General features: G+C 51.6%; 1 protein-coding gene across 1 annotated transcript in view; it reads right to left on the minus strand.

Moving 5' to 3' along the window:
• The window catches only part of INPP5A (inositol polyphosphate-5-phosphatase A), a 140152-nt gene that overhangs the window by 97108 nt on the left and 22655 nt on the right, over positions 1–20389 (minus strand). The window contains exon 2 of the mRNA XM_081104480.1: positions 2565–2606. Coding sequence (XP_080960606.1) covers positions 2565–2606 — 42 coding nt within the window. The remainder of the gene's footprint in view (positions 1–2564; positions 2607–20389) is intronic.

A 20389-nucleotide genomic window follows, 5' to 3' on the forward strand; every position in this document is an offset into this window, starting at 1 on the left:
AATAGTATATACTAATCTACATAGAAAGATTTCTTAGTTTACCCCCAAAAAAGAGTAGGTTTTAAAATTACATTTATCTATGACCAGCGAAGGAAGGTTGCCAAACTCCAGCCACACAGACAGTTAGACAGGAGGGTGTGGACATCAAAGCAGAGGCGGGATGGGGTGGGGGAGATTTATTTATACTCTCCTGCCTTGTGCAATTTCCTGAGTGTTATTCAACAAGGAACTGCTAAGCACAGAGAATGTGTCAGCCCACTCCTAGGTGCTCAGGATACAGCTCTGAGCAAGACAGGTGCCTGCCCCCAAGCGTTCACATGCAAGTTCACCATGTCAGAAACAGGGAAAGATTAAACCTAGTGACCTTGCCCACAGTTTGAAGAACTGAGGTTAGACCTGACCAACAGAGGCAGGAAGACTGCTCCTGCCAGAGCTGCAGGTCTCCAAGCAGCCTCCTCAAGAGCCTTCCTGACACCCCATGAACCTGCACCCCAGCCCTCAGGTGGTTCATTTCCTTCCCAAGCTGCCCCTGGGCCACTGTGGGAAGTTTCCAATGTCTCTCCACAGGGCCATGGATGGCCCCATTCACTGCCGACCGCCCTCCTCCCCCCAGCACCTGGCACCTCCCAAGTTGTGGTCTCTTCCTCTTCTTAAAAGGGCACAAATCCCATTCTGGGGCCTCACCCTCATGACCTCATCTCATCCTAATGACCTTCCAAAGGCCCATCACATACCATCCCAATGGGGAGTCAGGCTACAACAGAAGAATGTGGGGGACACACACATCCAATCTGTGGCAGAGTGAAACTTATACCTCTACTGGGAGAGATAAATAAATAAATGGCCATCAGATACAGGATGCAAGTTCCGATTGTGATGGCTCCACGGGGCACAGGCCCAGTGTGAGGTGGCCAGGACTCCCAGGACTGCCCCCCAGGACTCCTCCCCGAGGACGGCCCCCCCACACCCAACAGGCTTCTAGCACATTCCCTCGGGATTGTCACTGCCAGGACGCCTCTCTGCCTGGAGCCAGGCCAGCTGCCCGCTCACCCGTCCTGGATGTGCCCTAACAGTCTCAGACTCTGCCACACATGAACTTTCCAAGGCCCACCTTCGAAAATCAGACAGACAGACAAAGGAACAAAAGCTGTAGCTCAACACGACAGATGTTTTCACCAAAACTAACAGACCCAGGGAGCCGAGAGCTGGACTGAAGGGCTCCAACCACACCAGGGACTCCCTCAGTGGCCGGGGACAGAGGTGGGGCATGGAGCCTGAGCAATCCCGAGGCAAGCAATGACCAGAGCGGGGCCTGTTCTCCCCAGCACACCTCCTCATGGAACTGTCACAGGCAGCAGCCTGCCCGCCTGGCTTCGGCCAGGGGTCCTTGACTTCAGGTGTCCGCCTGGGCAGAGCAGAGTATGGGAAAGGAGGGGCCCAGGACGTCCAGGTAATGGGAAACCAGCTCCCCCTCACTCCCAGAGACCCTGCCTCTGAGGCCTCTCAGCTGCCTCATTCCCAAGGATGTTCCTTCCTGATGCCCCTACACCTGGGCCTAGGCTGTTCCCCAGGGATCCGCCTTCTGTTCCCCCAACAACAAGCACGATGCCTGGCAGACAATACGTGTCGGATGGGTGAGAAAGGAACTCCACCTCCACACACCCCAGGGGGACACACCTTGCTGGATGGCGAGGGATGACAAGGCCTGCACGGAGCCTCTTCCTCTGGGTCCTCACTGTCATCTCCAAAACAGGAGCGGGAACCACATGGCCTCGCCATTGGGCCCAGTGTTTACTGCAGGAGCCAGAGCAGCACTGGACCATCCTGAGCCAGCTGTGCTCAGGCCGCCCTAATCCAGAGTCTGCCCCTCTGGCTGCGGCCACACTTACCTCCTGCTCCCGGCCACGCTGGACACTCTTCCCACCCACTAGATCTCAGCTCGTGGTGCCTCCTCAGAGTGGCCTCTCATATACCCTACCTGGGGCCCAGTATTCACACCTATGCACAGACCAAGGACCCATGTGGCTGCCTTGCTCGTCCTTACTGTTCCGGAAATACCGGAGCCGTCCTTGGTTGTGGCAATCATCTGTGTCCCCAGAAGTGGAGCCCCCTGTCCGCCATGTCCCAGCTCCACCCCAGCCCCCACAGCAGAGCTCCCCCAGACAGGGCCTCAGTCAACATCTGCTCAACAGACAGTGCTGGAAACTGGCCCGTCCTACAGCACCTCCCTTGAGAGTCACCCACACTCTGCCCAGACCCCACGGCGGTCCCTTTGTGTGGTCTCATCATGCTGAAACCCCAGGACCCCCAAGAGGCACCCTAATGTCCCCACATACTTTCAGCAGCCTCCCCTCCAATAATGAAGAGACCCCACCCAGTCCCCTGAATCCTGGCCAGAGGGAGGGGATCGGAAAGGGGCCTCCGAGGAGAAATGCGACGCCTGTCTCGTGGGCGCCAGGACAGCCAAGCCTGCACGTTGCGTGGGCGAGAGTGACTTCCACAAAAACACAATACTTATCGTGTGAGCAGCTTATCTGGGGGAGTGGCTGGCACAGCGCTCTCACCTGGTAGAACTCCCGGAGCCAGTTCTTTTGCAGGTTATCCGGCTGTAAACACAGAAGAAAAAGGAAAAGTCAGTCAGACCACTCACAGCCCCAAACAGCCCTGCGCAGAAGCCTCTGTGATGAAGACCTACCTGCTGACCTCACTGTGGTGGCTGGGGTCTCTGCATGGGGGAAAGGAACCCATGCCGCACAGGGGGACCCACTCCGCGCACCGGACACCAGGCTCCACACAGGAGACCCCTTCCACAGACAGGGACCCAATCTACTAGTTTCCCCAGAGCCATACCCGCCTGGCAAAGGGCAGGCACCACGGAGCCCAGTGTCCTGCCCCATCCAGGGGGTCATGGAGGGGCTGCCCACAGCAGGTGGGCTTGTAGAAGCTGGGAGAACCCAAAACACCGAGCACCAGCTTCCAGATTCTGGACACTTTGGGGACCAGGAGGCCTGGAATAGTAGAGTATACGAGATTGAGATGCCGCCCCTCCCTGGGAGGTCCCGACCACTGGGCTCACTCTGGCCTGCCCAGTGGGTCTAAATCTAATGTCTCCTCACCAATGGCTCAAGCCCCTGGCCCTGTGTGCTCTGATTAGGGGTCCTGGATGATGGGCATGGCTGCCAGGGGTCCTGCAGCCCTGGATGTGACACGAGGCTACTCGGCAGAGCTAGGCTTTCAACAAGGCTGGGAGGCTGTGCAGGGGTGCAGTTCCAGGTCTGCAGGGGAACTGGCTAGGGCAGTGATTGCGAACCTTTTGAGCTCGGCGTGTCAGCATTTTGAAAAACCCTAACTTAACTCTGGTGCCGTGTCACATATAGAAATTTTTTGATATTTGCAACCATAGTAAAACAAAGACTTATATTTTTGATATTTATTTTAGATATTTAAATGCCATTTAACAAAGAAAAATCAACCAAAAAAATGAGTTTGTGTGTCACCTCTAACATGCGTGTCATAGGTTCGCCATCACTGGTCTAGGGTCCCGCTACACAGCAACGTGATATGCTCATCACTACAGAACTGCAACTTAAAAACGGTCCATGCCCAGGAGAAGTGAGAGCCTGTGTCCACACAGAACACGGACGCCACGTTCACAGCATTAGTCACAATGAGCCAGCGTGGTCTGATATACAACGAAATATTACTCAGCCACAGAAGGGAGGGACGCACTGACACGGGCCATGAGACGGACGAGCCTCAAAGGCACGATGTGGGTGAAAGGAGACGGCCGCAAAGGGGCAAACCCTGTGAGGCTCTGTTGCATGGAATGTGCGGAAAGACAAATCCACAGGGACAGAAGTTAGGCTGCTGCCAGGGCTGGGTGGGGCAACGGGAATGAATGCTACTGGGCACAGGGTTGGTGGGGGGACGATGGAATGTTCTAGACTGGCTGTGGTGGTGGTGACACTGAAACTGCTGCCCTGTGCCCTCCCTCTCTCACCAACCCGCCATCTCAGCCCCGAACCAGGACACCAGAACCACAGGGATGGCGCTGAGCTGTGGCTCAGCTGAGTGGACTCATTCTGTGTGCATTACTGTGCTGTGCTCTTATTGTTTTACAATATGGAAAATGAAAGTTTCAAGCCCAGTGATAAGAAGGGCTGATCCCAACTGAGACACAGAAAATGTGGGCCACACAGCCCAGCATCCCTGCACACACCCGACTCCACACACACGCCAAAGGGACAAGGCCTGGCCGTGAAAACACACGGTCTGCAGGGCCAGTGCAGCCACAAATGTCAATAATTCTTTATACTCCGCACATGAAACTATTCCTGCCTAGCACATAAACCTCTCATTTAGTTTCCCTAACGCTTCCCTGAAGATGCAGGAAGAACATAATTTCTTGAAAATCACAATTGAATTTATAGCCTGATATACTAATATTTGCCTCAAGTCTTCTCCCACTAAAAGTAAGGAGTTCAGCAACAAACCACCATGTCCTCAGTGAGATAAATCAAGGCACATGCTCTCCGGTCCCTGTTCCGTACCAGCCCCACCGACAGAGCCGTGCGGGAGCACACCGAACATCTCCCAAGACACTGAAACAAAGGGGGGAGACCACAGCAGAGACATCTAGAAGCCCTGAAAAGCTCTATCAGTTATGACTCCAAACTTCTAGAAAACAGACCCTTAAACAATAGAGCACAGCCTGTGTGCAAGCGTGCGTGCACACACACACACACATACACACACACGTACACACTTAGGCATGCTCTCTAGCCAAGACAAAACCCCAAAAATGATCTTTTTATATGCACATATCCCAGTGTCTATAAAATGAGACCTTCCCATCACAGTACCCTCTCATTGAGGGCCCTGCCCAGCTGGGCGGTGGGGCTGCGATTCTGCACTGTCACGGTGGCCACATTTCAAGTGCACGGGCTCCGTGTTGGCATGACAACGTGTCGGCTCTACCCAGGAGCAGCTCTGGGCAAGGCCTGGAGGCCACATGGGTGCCAGCCTCCTCAGAGCTACGGCCCATGTTTGGTTAATGCAGAGTTATTTTTAAAGCCACTAAAGTAAGAATAAGAGATAAACACACAAACTAGATCTTAGAGAAATACTTTCATTCTAGCCCACAGTGGAGGCTGTGCTGAGCTTTGCCCTAGAGGTATTTTAAAATTTTCTTCAGGGAGAAAGAAAATTATACAGATCAAAATTTTGAATTTACATAAAGAAGGCAGAACATTAGAGAATAAATAAAAGTAAAAAATTCTTCAATAAAAGTCACAGCCATGTATGATAACATTTTGATGGACTAGGAATTGATAGGGACTTCCTGTAGGAGGGAGGACTCTAACTTCCCCCAAGTGCCCCCCCCCCCCCGGTGTCTCATCTGTGTGGCCCTCTTCCCCCAGTATGGGCAGAACCCTGAAGACAATAAGATATCCCTCCCAAGGTTAGGTAACATTATATGGCAAAGTGAAGGGACTTTGCAAGTGTAATTAATTTTCAAAGTTCGTTCATCTCAAGCGAATCAAAAGGGCATATCCTGGGCAGGTCTGACCTTATCAGCACCAGGTGAGCCATTTAAAAGAGGCTCGAAAGGGCAGGTTCTGGAAGCAGAGCACACGCTCCTGCTGGCCCTGAAGGAGCAAGCTGCCCCCAGGAAATGACCTCTGCCCACAGCTCCGCGGGAGCGCGAAGGGAAGTCCTTCCCCAGCCGGTCTCCAGATGAGAACACTGCCCGAGAGACCCCCGAGCAGAGGGCTCCACTAGGCTGTGCCCAATGTCTACCTACGGGAACATGAGACAGAAAACAGGTGCCTGGCGTAGACCACTAAGTTTGTGGCAATTTGTTACACAGCAGAGAAAACTAACACATGTGTCCTTAATACGTATAAATACATGTGGGTGTGTATAATAAAGTAAAATAAAGATTGCTTTACACATTCTTGCCCCATTCAGATTTTATTTTGCTATAAAGTATATGGTAAGGGTCTAATTTAACATTTTTTCCTAATAGTTAGCCCACTGTCTAAAACAGATGGTTAAACTGGGAGATCCCGGTTCCTAAGTGCTAGTCCCTCCTTCCATCCGTCCGTTCGCCCATCCCTCCCTCCTCCAATAATCAGCCTTATCAGATAATGATTTCATTTATGCATTCAAACAAACAACTCTTTACTTTTCTTTAATGTACTGTTTTTACGAGCTTTGTTTCTGTGTGTTTTACTTTAATAAAATTTGGATTTATACTTATCCTTCCTATGTTCCTTCAGTTTATGGCATAGTTCTGTAATTTAGCTTTTTGAGTGAAATGTTTCCTTTATTTTTATTGTTTCTTGTTTAATAGCAACAACTTTGACTATCACAGAATGTGTGTATTGGAAATATTAACCACCACACACACGTTCATGCTCCCCCCACAGCAAGTTCCTTTTTCATGGAGAAACATGAGGCACTCCCACTGAGGTCAGGAGCCAGGCAACGGCACTCCTATTCCCACCACTGTTCACACTTTATCTCAGACAGTAGGGAAGTAGATAGAAAGAGAAGGCAGGCAGAGGCATAACGCCTGGAGAGGAAGAACTGAACCCCCCACACATCTGCACAAGGCATCACGGGACATCTGGAAAACCAGGGACTCGATGCTACAACTAAAGAAAACAATAAAAGAATTTAGGAAAATAGCATGATGTAAAATGAAGATACAAAAATCAACAGTCATAAATACAAGCAATAGCTGGTCAGAAGCTATATCAGAGAAGAAAACCCCCATTTCCAATAGCAACATAAAGAAAGATAAAAGTTAGGAATAACTTTTAAAATGTGAAAACTTTGGCCCTAGCCAGTTTTCTCAGTGGTTAGGGCATCAGCCCACCAACTGAAGGATCTCGGGTTTGCTTCCAGGTCTAGGGCGCATGCCTAGGTTGCAGGCTCAACCCCTAGCTCTGGTCGGGGAGGCCTGCAAGAGGCAACCAGCAGTGTGATCAATGTTTCTCTCTCTCTGTCTCTCTCCCTCTCCCTTCCACTCTCTCTAAAAATCAATGGGGAAAAAATCCTCGGCTGAGGATTAACAACAACAACAAAAAGTGAAAATTTTGTAAGAGAAACACATTAAACCCTTCCTGGCAGAGACGAAAGTAGCCCTGAGTCAAAGGACGACCTCCCTGGTTCTCAGGAAGGTGACTCAGCGCCATAAAGCCATCTGTTCTCTCCAGGTCAGTCTATAAATGACACTGTCCCACCACCAGTCAGTGACCCGCCCCACCCAACCCGAGCTAGATAGGCTGATGCTAAAGTTCATATGGAAAAATATACTATGACTCAAAATCCAAACACAATTTTTAAAACTGCAGTAAAGAAAAACACACACCTCTGAATATCAAAAACCAAAAGCAAAGTAGAAAGACAAATGTCAAGACTGACTGAAAATGTTTGTAGCATAAAGCACACATACAGAGTTAGTCTTCCTAATGTTTGATGAACTCTTAAAAGTCAAACAAGCCCGGCTAGGGTGGCTCAGTTGTGGAAAGTTGAACTATGAACCAGGAGGTCATGGTTCGATTCCTGGTCAGGGCACATGTCCAGGTTGCAGGCTCAGTCCCCAGTGGGGGGCATGCAGGATGCAGTCGAGCAATGATTCTCTCTCATCACTGATGCTGCTATCTCTCTCTCCCTCTCCCTTCCTCTCTGAAATCAATAAAAAAAATATATCTTTTAAAGTCAAGGAAAAACAACAAAAAGTCTGATAAAAAAAATGGGCAAAAGACCCAAACAGAGGAGTCACAGGAAAGGTCTCCACACAACGTCCATGTGAAGAGACATTCACCTTTCTCCCAGGTGAGAGCTGGCAGTGGGCCGCCGGAGGCGGAGGCGGGGTACACCCCCACTCACCTAGGTGCTTTGCTAAAATGACATCTAACCCAAAATGAAAATGGATAAACAAGCAGAGACCCCAGCAGTGGGACATCTTAATAAAATTTTATGGACGCAGGATGAGTGGTCCAGACTCTTCACAATGTCAAGGTTAGAAACACCAAAGATGGGTGAGGAGGCTGGGATGACAGGCTACAGAGCTGTGACCCCCAGCTTGGCAGGTGAGCCTTGAGCACAAGCCAGGAAAAAGGAGTAATAAGCACCATCAAGGCTGCTGGAGGCAACTGGGGTGACATGACTGCAAACTGTACGTAGATACCTTTGTCCCAGGACAAATGGCCGGAGTGAAGAACATGTGCTTAGATGGGAAAACACTCACTTGTGGGGGTGCCTCTGATGTCCCTCTGAGCATCAAAATGTTTACAGCTTACTTTCTAACGGGTTCCCCCACCTACCCACTCTCCTCTGAAACCCCCCTCTACCCTGGGAGGTGGGCCTGCGGTGGACATTGGCCAGCCCCCCGCTGCCTAGGATCAGGGCAGGTCCTGGCAGAACTGAGCAGGTAAAGGGTACGGCCAGGATGTGCAGCCTGTGATCCTTGGTGGAGAACTCAGCTCTCTCTGAACAGCCCCTCCAGCCACCTCTCTCCAAGCTCCAGGAATCACCCCCACCCAACCCCTCCATGGTTGCCTACAGATGACAGTCTGGCCAGCCTGGAGGATCGCACTGGTGCTGGTGGCTCATCCTACCACACCAGTGCAGACTCCAAGCGACCATCCCTCGTCGCGAGCCTTGGAGCGAACCCCACACACTGCCTTGGCACCGGGCTTCTCGATGTGGGCATGCCAGCTCCAGCGGCCCCTCCCTCAGCGGAGCCCCTGCTGCCGCCCTCTTTACCCATCACCTCCCTGCTCTGCAGCCTGTTTCACAGAGAAGGAACTAGGCTCCAAGGGCAACAGGGCCGGGATGCTAACCCCTAGTCTCCCTGCAGGGCCCTGGGAGAGGCACTGGCTCCTCCAGCCCAGGGTCCCATCAGGGACAGAGATGACAGCACCCTCTTCCCGCAGGACAGATCCAGACCATGAGAATGCAGCAGCACTGGGAGGGAGGTTCTCTCAACCACAGCACGCCTTCACCAGTTACCACTATCACATTTCACTGAATCCAAATGCCACTATGTTAGCACCCCAGGAGTTTTGGAACACGAAGACTCTTCTCTAAAATGTGAAAAATGTAATTCTTAGAATCCATGAAGTACAGTAAAAATGTACATCTCAGAATCCCTGAAATATGGTACAAATGTACATGTCAGAACCCATGAAATACTACAAATGTACATGTCAGAATCCATGAAATACTGTACAAATGTACATGTCAGAATCTGTGAAACCTGGTTCGAATGGACCATGAGATGTGCTGTCAGGATTCTGAGGGACACAGTGAGAACAGCCATCCACCCACAGCATACATGTCCCCATGCTGCCTGCAGGGCACCCAACATAGGGATGTGTGGGTGAGTGCCACCCTCCACCCCCAAACAGCACACACCCAGTCTGCACAGGGAGGGGGAGGGGCAGGCCTGGAACCACGTCCATCTCTGGCTCTCACGCCAGGAGAGGACAGTTTCGAAGAAAGGGACCCCCATCTCTGTCACTGTTGTAGGCACATCCTGCCTGACTACAGGTGTGCAGTTCGAACCTGTAAAGGTGCCTGGAAGGAGTTTGCTGAGGAAGCCAACAGCCAGGCTGTGAGAGTGCACACGGAACGAAGATTCTGAACGCCGAGAGCGGCTGCGCAGAAGGGAGCCCCCACCCAGAGTCTGAGGATGGTCACGATGGTCAAAGGCACTGGAAAGCCCACCCCACCAGGACTGCCCATGGGCATCGCTTCCTCCCAGGTGTCAGGGTTAAGGAACCAGGAGCCCCCATTCTGACTCCTACACTGAAGCCCCTTGGTCCCCGGGTCCTGCAGGAGAGAGAGGGACTGCTGCTTCCTTGGCCACACGAAGCTGAGGCGTCACTGGCAGCACAGGCATCACTCTTGGAAGCAGAAAGGATTTCTTGGCTCCAGAAGCTGTGCTGGAGCCTGGGCTGAGGGCAGATGGGGACTCAAAGGCGCCACCCCAGTCCTGGAGGCAGCACCCCAACCCTGGAGGTTAACCCGCTCTGAGACAGCAGACCCGCACTCCAAGAGGTGACCATAGGACCCTGCACATAGCAACCAACCGCATGTTCCTCACATCGATCCTTAGCACCTTCAAGCCTGAGCCATTTAACACAAGCACCCTGGGCTCCTTCACCCTGCAGACCCGGGGCCTCCGGGGCAGGGGCCGCGCTGCGCGATCCGCAGGAAATCCTGGCCCCGCCACTCGCTTATCCCTGCGGAAAACCGTTTCCTCTCATGTGAAGGGAAATCTTGTCTGTGCAGTCAGAAATATACTGAGGCTAAAAATAGGCTTGTAGAAGGAAGCGACGGCCAGCCCTCCACCAAATGACAAGTGCGAGAGGGGGCAGGCAGGCAGCAGCCTAGGGACAGGGTCCCACACTGAGCTCCCATGTCCACCTCTCCACTCTGGCCTCCATCCCTCCAGCTATGCAGACACAGCAAGAGAATGAGAAGGAAAAAAAGAGAGAGAGAATGAGAAAGAAAGGGAAACTCAAAGAGCAAGGTCTTCCTGTGAAGGGCAGCTAGAAATACCCTCCTCTTTCATTAAGCACAAAGAAAAAGCTGCTTAAGTCTCTCCAAATTATGCCAAAGCTTCTCACAAAGATGCATGCTCTTAAAACCTTAATACCCTGGGAAGAAGGCCTTGATAAATTTATAACAAAATAGACATTTTCCCTTTAAGGGTGTCCCAGATCATAATATATTTAAAATAATTTATCAGCCCAGTCAGTGTGGCTCAGAGGTTGAGTGTCGGACCATGAACTAGGAGGTCACGGTTCGATTCCTGGTCAGGGCACATGGCCGGGTTGTGGGCTCTATCCCTAGTCGGGGGCGTGCAGGAGGCAGCCAACTGAACATAAGAAACATCTTATCCATGTTTCTATCTCTCTATCCTTCTCCCTTCCTCTGTCTAAAAAAAAAAAAAATCAATAAACATTAAAAAAAATAAATCCACACCCTGAAACAATAAACAATTAAATAAAATAATTTACCATCACACAGGATTAAATTCTAAGAAACAAAGCAATCCTGGGAAACCCTGGCCCCGCCAGGAAATAATGGCCCCTGAAAAACGATATGATCGACTTGCTGGGCACGTTCTGTGCAGGCCAACCATCCGGCTAAGACCAAACTGGGGCCCATTTCCCAACAGACGTGTATCCGGCTGGACTCCAAGCACCAGATGTGGAACAGAGCAGAATAGAAGCCTGAAACCCGAGGCAGTTTTACACATCACATGGCAACAGCCTGGCCCTGTGATCTCAGCATATCCCCCCACCCGCAACAGAGCCTCCGTCCCCTGGGCGCTCTCTTCCCAGGAAGTCTCCGAACACCACTGCTTCCCCCTCCATAGTGACTTTGGCCAAAATATCCAACCAGCTGTGCCAAGACCCCCACTGAGGGGACAGCTGGCCGGGCAGGGCGGAGGGTAGGGAGGCTCTTCATGTGGCCCCTCCGCTTCCCAGGGAACCCTATCCTTTCCATCCTCCAAACTTTTCCAACCGTTTATGTGCTGTTGTCCTCACGCTGGTTCTCTCTGTTTTCTTTTCCAAGTGGGTTTATAGGAGAAGACTGGGAAGGAATAAAATCAGAGCACACCATGTGGTCCTCTGCAAACAGCTTGCACCTGGTCCAGAGGACGCGGCCCAGGCGGCCTGACCCCCGAACGCGCCAGGACGGAGCAGGCAGCGGGGAGGCCAGCACACAGCGGTCCACAGAAGATCACAGATGATGGAAATCAAACTCCACGCCCACAATAAACACCAGCAGGGGAGTCCAGGGGGAATGGGGAGCTGTCGGGAGATGAGACTGGTCGGGGGCGGGGTGGGCAACTCTTCCTGGACCAGAGTTAGGGCACTGCTGCTTTTAACGTGCAATGTATCTCTCTGTCCAATTTTTAACAAAATTTCTTTTCAAAAGTGACTCATACTCATATCAGACATTTTGGGACACTCAGCGAGGGGGCGGGGGGAAGCAAAAAATAAAACTACAGCTGCCTACACTGCTATCACCTTGGTGCCCTGGGACCCCATCGCCACACCACCAACGACGACGCAGTCATCCATCACCTGGCACTCCAGCAGGCTGTCCACTGCGACTGGTCAGCAAGGTGGCTTCTAGAGCCCCTTGTGACAAGTTACAGGGTTGGGGTACACCACTGACTATGTTCTGGGGAAAGGTGTCCCAGAGGAGGTGGCCACCAGTAGCTGTCAGTGGTTTGAGAGCCTGTGTCCTCTCCCTTCACGGAGGGTGCTCGCTTCTGCGGGAGATGAATCCCGACTGTGCAACTGAGAGTGGGAGCCGGTGGAGGCCTGGGAGAAAGACAGGAAGATTCTGTGTCTTCCGATGGAGGTCCACCTCTGCAGGGAGAACACAGGCCCAGCCCAGACACGGCAAGGCCAGCCTCAAAACACACTTTCCTCTGCCCCTTTCTCACACGACACACTGGACTCCTTAAGTGGCAGGCGTTCCCACGCTGCTACAGCATCGCTCATCCACAGACAAAGGCAGGAGCAGGGTTTCAGGGACATATGGCGAGTTCCCAGCTCTGGTTCCGGTGGAATGAAGTAGTCACCTGGAGCTTTGGGAGGTGAGCTGGCTCCACTATGACCCAAAGGGCACCCCGGACTCCACAGTGCCACCTCCTCCTGCCACAGCATGTGGCCTCCTGCTCACAGGTGGGAAAAGGTGTCCATGGAGAAAGGGCTAAACACAAGCTAGGTCCTGGGGGATGAAGACCAGCTATGGAAGGAGGAGAGAATTCCCAGGAAGGAAAAAAGTACATAAATTTAATTTAGCAGCGTGGGTTCTAAAGAACGTGAATGCAGCCCAACCAAGGTCTTGAAGAAGTGACAAAGGAGAGAACTCTCTCTGGGCAGGTCAGAGCCAAGTGTGCCAGCGAGCGCCATCCTGGTCACACAATGGAACAGTCAGAGGCAGAAACTCCAACAAAAGGGCAGACAGCGAACAATATAAAGAAGCTAGCCAACCCCAAAACTGGCTCTTAAACAAATCAGTAAAACTGATAAACCACTAGATATGATGGTCATTAAAAAAAAGGACTCACATGACCAATATCAGAAACCAAAGGTTATCAATGCAGGCATTAAAAGAGCAATAGGCGAGCCCGGCCAGCGTGGCTCAGTGGTTGAGTGTTGACCTATGAACCAGGAGGTCATGGTTTGATTCCCAGTCAGGGCACATGCCTGGGCTGCAGGCTCAATCCCCAGTAGGGGGCGTGCAGGAGGCAGCCGACTGCAGATGTTTCTTTCTCATTGATGTTTCTATCTCTCCATCCCTTTCCCTTCCTTTCTCACTCTCTCTAAAATATTTTTTTAAAAGAGCTCAATAGGAGAGTCTCTGAGCAATACCAACAAATGTGACAGCTCAGGAGAAATGGACAAATTCCTTCAAAATAAATTGACACAATGAAACAAAACTTTTATCTGTTAGAGAAATTGGATTTGTATCAAAAACCTTCCCATATTACACTGATGGTTTCACTAGGGAATTCCATTAATCACTCAAGGAAGAAATACCAGCAATCTTAATGGCTCTTTCAAAATAGAGGAGACAATAATTTCTGGTTTGTTCTATTAAATCACCATAACCCTAATACCAAACCCTAACAAAGTCATTCAAAGATATGGCAAAGAAAGAAAATTACAGACCAATATCTCTTACGAACACATACACAAATCAAATACAAAAATATGTAAGAAAAAGAATATAATACAACCAAGTAGGGTTTAGCCCAGGAATGATAGTTTGGTTGAAAATCAATGTAATTCACCACACTTACAGACTAAAGGAGAAAAACTATAGGACCATTTCAATAAATGCAGAAAATGCATTTGTCAGCATTCAACTTTTTTCATAGTTAAAAACACACACACAGCAACATAAGAAATAGAAGAAAACGTCCTCAGTTTAATAAAAGAACATCTAAAACAAGAAAAAGCAACCTCCAGCTACCACCATGCTTACAGGCTCAACATCCTGGTTCACATGGAGTCGTGGAGTCGAGGTCCTGACCAGAGCAGGAGGCAGAGAGAGAAGAAGGCACCACGTCAGAGACAGTTGCATAGCGGGCTGTTTGCAGGTGCTGACTGTTGACATATACAGCCTTAAGGACTCTGAAAAGCTACATTTTAGCAAGGTCATAGGGTACAAAGTTAACACGCAGAAACTCATTTGCATTTCTATCTAACAACAGCAAATGATTGGAAAATAAAATGTTTTAAAATACCATTTACAATAGCATCCAAAAAACATAAATTATGTAGAAATTCATTTAACAGAAGATGCAAGACCTCTATGCTGAAAACTACAAAATACTACTGAGAGAAGTTAAAAGACCGAAATAAACAAAGTGATGTGTGGTCTCCATTAGCAGGAGGCTCGGAAGTGTTAAAATGTCTGCCCACAGTGACCTGTGGATTGGGTGTGACGAGGTCTTCATCTCAGCAGTGCCCCTGGACATGCGACAGGCCTTGCAGACCAAAGCAATCTTTAAAAGAACAACAGAGTGAGAGGACTTGCACTGGTCTCCAGGCTTCCTGTAAAGCTCCAGTAATCAAGACAGATGGTCCTGGAATAAACCTCAATAACACATCAACAGAACAGAACAGAACGGAGTCCAGGAAGAGACACACACTGATACTTTGATTTTCATCAAAGGTGCCCAAGCAATCCCCCCCGGGAAACAAAATCTTAACAGATGGTTAAGGATTAACTGATGTCCACATGGAAAAACTAAATCTCAACCATGGCCTCGCACCAGACACAAAAGTCATCTGAGACGAAAGAAGAGGCTAAATGTAACAGGTGAGACCATGAAGGAATCAAGGGGAGAATGTCTCGTCGATGTGGCAGTAGGCAGAGATTTCTCAGGGCACAGAAAGCAGTCGTCATTAGGAAATCTTACCTGAAACTTGTGGTCATTGAAACCGCCACCGCGAAGACGCAGGAAGCGTGGGAGAGAATATCTGAAAGGGCTGGTGTGTGGGGCACATAAACTCCTGCGGCTCAGTCATGCAAACACGTAACACAATGACAGCGGGCAAGCCACAGGAATAAACACTTGACCAAAAACAAAAAATACACAGATGGCCAGTAAGCACCTAAAGAGGTGCTCAACATCATTAGCCGTCAGGGAGACGCAGATTAAAACCACAAGGAGATACCACTGCGCACCCACCAGAATGGCGAACATGACGAAGACCCAACAGCAAACACTGGCAAGAAGGAGAAACACGTTGATATGTGATGTAAAATGGTGTGACCACTTTGGGAAAAGTTCTGGCAGTTTCTGAGGAAACTAAACACACACCCACCTCACGACTCACTGACTCCACTTGCAGGTGAAGTTACCTAAGAGAAACGAAAATGTGTTCGCAAATGGATCTGTACAGGAATGTTCACGTAGCAGCCAAAACGTGAGACGAGCCCAGGGGTGCACACACAGAAGAGCCAAAGGCTGAGGTATGGTCAGAAACTAACCGCTCGGCCACGAAAGGAAGGACCTCGGGCAACAAAGCGGACCAACTTCACAACCATCTTGGAGAGGCTGAGTCTGACTCCCAGGACCTGAGTAACCAGAGCCTGCCTGGCTCCCTCAGGATGGGGACAAGGGGCAAAGGGTACAGGCTATCTTCTGGGGTGATGGTCGCACTCTACATTCTGAGGATGGTTTGGGTTCAACATAAGCATTTGTCAAACTCAGTAAATGTCTACTTAAATGTGCACATTTCACTGTAGGTAAATTTTCTATCAAAAGAAAAAAACTAAACCAATATTGAACTCTAGCTACTTCGGCGGGAAGTATGCTGTTGTCTGCAACTTACTCTGAGATGCATAAACACCAGAACACTTGATGGATGGATATATGGGTAAATGTGTGATGAAACACGGACAGTAAAATGTTAGTGGCAATCGAAGTGGGGGGTATCAAGTGTTGATATGTAATGTCCTATTCTTTTTGGCAACTTCAATCTTTATAATAAATGTTGGGAGATCATTTAAAATTAAAAGCTAAGAGGGCTGAAGCTGACGGTCTTGTCTGTGAATCTGCACCGGGACATGGTGAGTGCTCTTCCGCGTCTCAAACGGAACCCACGCCAGCTGTCTCCTCTCCAACCATGAGGCCCAGCCCGGAACCCTCAGGCAGGTTATTCAACGACAGCTGGTCCAGCGAGGCCCAGCAGCAGGGCAGCACTGCATGGTGCGGGTCCTTTCGGCCAGGGGACCGTCCGCAGCCCATCCCGCTGGGCAGCTGTGGGCCCATGAGGAAAACAGAGAGTCAGGAGCCACAGAAAGAAGGTCCAGGTCTTGCCGAAACCGGTTTGGCTCAGTGGACAGAGCGTCGGCCTGCGGACTGAAAGGTCCCAGGTTCGATTCCGGTCAAGGGCATGTACCTGGGTTGCGGGCACATCCCCAGTGGGAGATGTGCAGGAGGCAGCTGATCGATGTTTCTCTCTCATCGATGTTTCTAACTCTCTATCTCTCTCCCTTCCTCTCTGTGAAAAATCAATAAAATATATTTAAAAAAAAGAAAAAAAAAAAAAAAAAAAAAAGAAGGTCCAGGTCTTGAAGCAGTAAAGCCCAAACTTCTCTTCTCTACAATTTGAGTCTGGAAATTTTTTAAAAATCTTAAAATTCAAGTCCTGAATGACTTTAGTCTAAAAGTAGGCCCCTGTCAAGTCACCATGTGAGAAATCTTCCCAGCTGATCCTTCCATTCACTGGCAGTCATAACGATGTCACCACGCCCTGAGCTGGCAGTATCACATCCCACCCCAAGCGGGGCAGGTCCCCAGGCTGCAGAAGAGGGCACACCACAAACACTGGTCCAACTTATCCTCAACTCGGGGAGGCTGGGCACCCCCAGCGCCTCTCCTGTGGGGGCCCCAGTGCAGCAGAGGACCTTCCACTGGGCTCTCACCAGGCTTGGGGAAGACAGAACTTCATGCTGTTGCCGCCAACCCCAGCCAACTTCTCAAGGTCAAGGACTGCCGCCCTCCCCTTTGCCCCCTTCACTTCCTCTCTCTGTTCTACCTCCTCCCACAAGGGAGCCAGTGTTCCCAAGTACCCACTTAACATCACCTGTCCCTCTGGCCTACATCCACCAAAGCTGAAGCCAAGGACCACCCAGTGGCCAGGGCCCTGCTGTCAGCGGTGAGCGGAAAACCCCAAGGCTGGCATGAGCTCAGGAGGATGGAGCCAAGGGAGTCAGCACACAGAGCTAATTTGATGGGCCCACAGCCAAGAAAGATACCAACTCTCCCTACACAGCTGCCCACTGGTCACCAAGAAGAGGGAGGACGAGTCAGGATCCTAACAAAGTGGGGAATGAGGAGGGGGTGTGGATGGGAAGCAGGGGATGTGAAAGGGGAGGAGGGGGTGTGAAGGGGGAGAAGGGAGTGTAGAGGGAGAGAAGGGGGTGTGGAGGGGGAGGACGGGGGTTGTAGGAAAGAGGGGAGGTGGATGGGGAGGGGGGTTGTGATGGGGAGGAGGGGAGGTGGATGGGGAGGAGGGGATGTGGATGGGGAGGAAGGGATGTGGATGGGGAAGAGGGAGTGTGGAGGGGAGGAAGGGGTGTGGACAGGGAGGAAGTGGAGGAGAAGAGGAGGGGACAGGGCAGGCATGACCTCTGACCAGCCCTGTCACTAGCTGAGGCTCACCCTGGGAAACTTGGAGCTAAGTGCACCACAGGCCCTGTCCCTGGTCCCCAAATCTTCCTCCTGGGCCTGGACACACACATGAGGGAATATGCACAGGCAACTGTGCACCTGGCCTGCCCTTAGGTCAGAGAGGATGCGGCAGCCTCTGTGTGCCCTGTCCCCGAGGCTACCACACTCCGATCTGCACAGCATTCCTGTTGGGGAATTGTAGATGTCACCCCATCTCACCCATGCCCAGGGCAGCTCCACCACATGGACCGGACCCCCAACCAGGAGCACCGGAGCCTCCAGGGCCTGATGCCTAACATCTGGTTCACAGTCAGGACCCGGGGAGATGATGGAAAAGGGGGGGCAGGAGCCACACCTGCCGACAGGTACACCACACCTGAGACTTCTGCCCCACAGCCGCTGGGCCCTCCCACACTCAGTGCCCCGGGAAACACAAACTGCCCAAGGCGCAGTCCAAGCCCACACAGCAGCACACACTGCTGAGGGACCCGGCGGAGGAGGTGTCTGACTCCGCTCTGGGAGAGGAGAGGCTCACACCACTCCAGTTTGCAGAGACCAGCAGGGGACAAGCAGCAAGTTGTTACCAAGTGCTGGCTGACGTCCTCCACGTACGTACTGCAGACTCTATACGGCCATTGTTTGCACTAAAACCACATAAAAACATAAGGCACACGGCCATGTGACGGGAGGGAGGCCCAGCCTCTCAACTATGGTCCAAACAGGGCACGTTCCACAGTATTTAAAACAGACACAACAAAGTGAGGGCCCTTGTTGTTTTTTATGGACATTAAATCAGTGTTTGGCAAAGTTTTTTATACGGGCATAACCTCCCAAGGGTTAAATAACTCTTTCCCGAATATTTTAATTTTAGAATTCCTGGTTTTCTTTCAATACAAATTCAGTACTGAGCCTGATCTCAAAACATCCAGAAATCTCAATCTCAGGGCTGTTCTGCACCGCCAAGGGGCAGCCGCTAAGCTCCTCAAGGTTCCTGTCTCAAATTAGGGGCTCGAGGTTCCCCAAAACAAATGGGCTAGAACCAGAGCGAAGGGTGCCCCGGGGGGACAGAGCGTGCTGCCCTGTGTCCCAGAGAAGCGCTCAGGGAAGCACACTGCCCCTGCCCGCAGATGCCAGGCCTCTCCAAGACAGAAATGGCTGTGCCGATCAGCCATCACGCCCACCATCAGCCCTTCAGGCAATGGCCACACCCTTTGTTGTCCTCTGGGCATCTCTGCCAAGGCCCTGAGACCCCTCCTTTGGGTCCCCTCCTGGAGAAGTTATCCCCAACTGCACCCAGCGGGTTAGGCCCCTATACGGGCCCTGGACTAATGCACTCTCTTCCCACTCCGATGTGGGCCTAAGCTGGGTCCCGAGTGCTTCCCCTGGTCACACTTGTCACTGACTCAGGCCAGGTGTGTCACAGCCCAGATAAATCTGCCACTCGAGAAGTCACACACCCAGAGATGACACTGGTGGGTGTGGGCTTCCGCTGCCTTGCTGACCTCACCTCTCTACACAACTTCACCATGTGAGACGGAGCCTGGCACTCACCGCTCTCCACCAGCCACAGTCAGCGGTTGCCCGGGGGGTGGGGGTAGAGGAGTGGTGTTGTCCTTTGAACTTCTCTTCAGGCGCAGCGTCCTGCCTGGGAATGCCCTGTGCTCTCCTCCCTGCCTGTGCTCCTGCCTCTCGGAGTCCCCCAACACTCCTCAAAGTCCCCCTTCCAAGGTCCCCCTCAAAGTTTCCCGAGCTCCCAAGAACTGGCCCTTACAGCTGCAGCTCTCGGCCCTTCAGTGGCCTCATGCCAATCTGGTTGACTGTGACCTGCATTTGGGGGAAAGAGGGAGAAGAGAGCAGACACCAGCAGCGCCCACCCCAGCAGCACAGAGAGGTCTGTTCTGGAACTTGGGTCCAGCTGTGGGAGGACAGCTGGCCCGTGTTCTGGGTACAGAACCCCAATCCCCGAAAGTGTGAGCTCCAGTCGGCACAGGCGAGACGCAAGTCCACCGAGGCCTGTGTTTAATGTAGAAGGTAAATGCCTAATACTTAGAGTAACGCAGACAAGCTTGTATTCCAAGATAACCTAGAATATTCCAAGATGCGCACCGCTACCCAGCCAAGTGGAAGGGCACCTGCGTTGTGTGCAGTTTAGGCCCCAGGGCGGGCAGAGCGCGGGAGGGAGAGGACAGAGGAGCAGGGAGGACGACACCCCAGCCTGAAGCCTCTCCAGCTACCACGGCTTTGGACAGCCACCCACAGCCGGAAGCCAAGACAAGGGTTCTTGCCCCCCTCCATCCAGGGCTGGGACCCCCAACTCCCCAGCACTAGGAATTGGGTCCTAGAAGCCAGGGCAATGCCCAGCACTAACACACTACCTCATTCTGAACTGTGGGTGAGGCGGGAGCTGGGGTGCAGGGAGATCTGTCCTGGAGCCACCCAGAGAAATCCTCTCCCCAAAGTGCCATGCATGGTACAGGAGCAGACAGGGCCACAAAATTATGTCAGGCCTTTCGGTAGCAAGTGTGAGAGGCGAGCTATTGTACGAGTAAGAAGGAAACCAGGCAGGCAACACTTCAGGGTCCCCCACACCCCTGACCAGCAGGACCCTGGCGGATCAACTGCACAGGAGATCAAGGCCCCTGGGCATGAGCA

Source organism: Myotis nattereri, assembly GCF_964212035.1.
Source record: "Myotis nattereri genome assembly, chromosome: 13".
Lineage (NCBI taxonomy): Eukaryota > Metazoa > Chordata > Mammalia > Chiroptera > Vespertilionidae > Myotis > Myotis nattereri.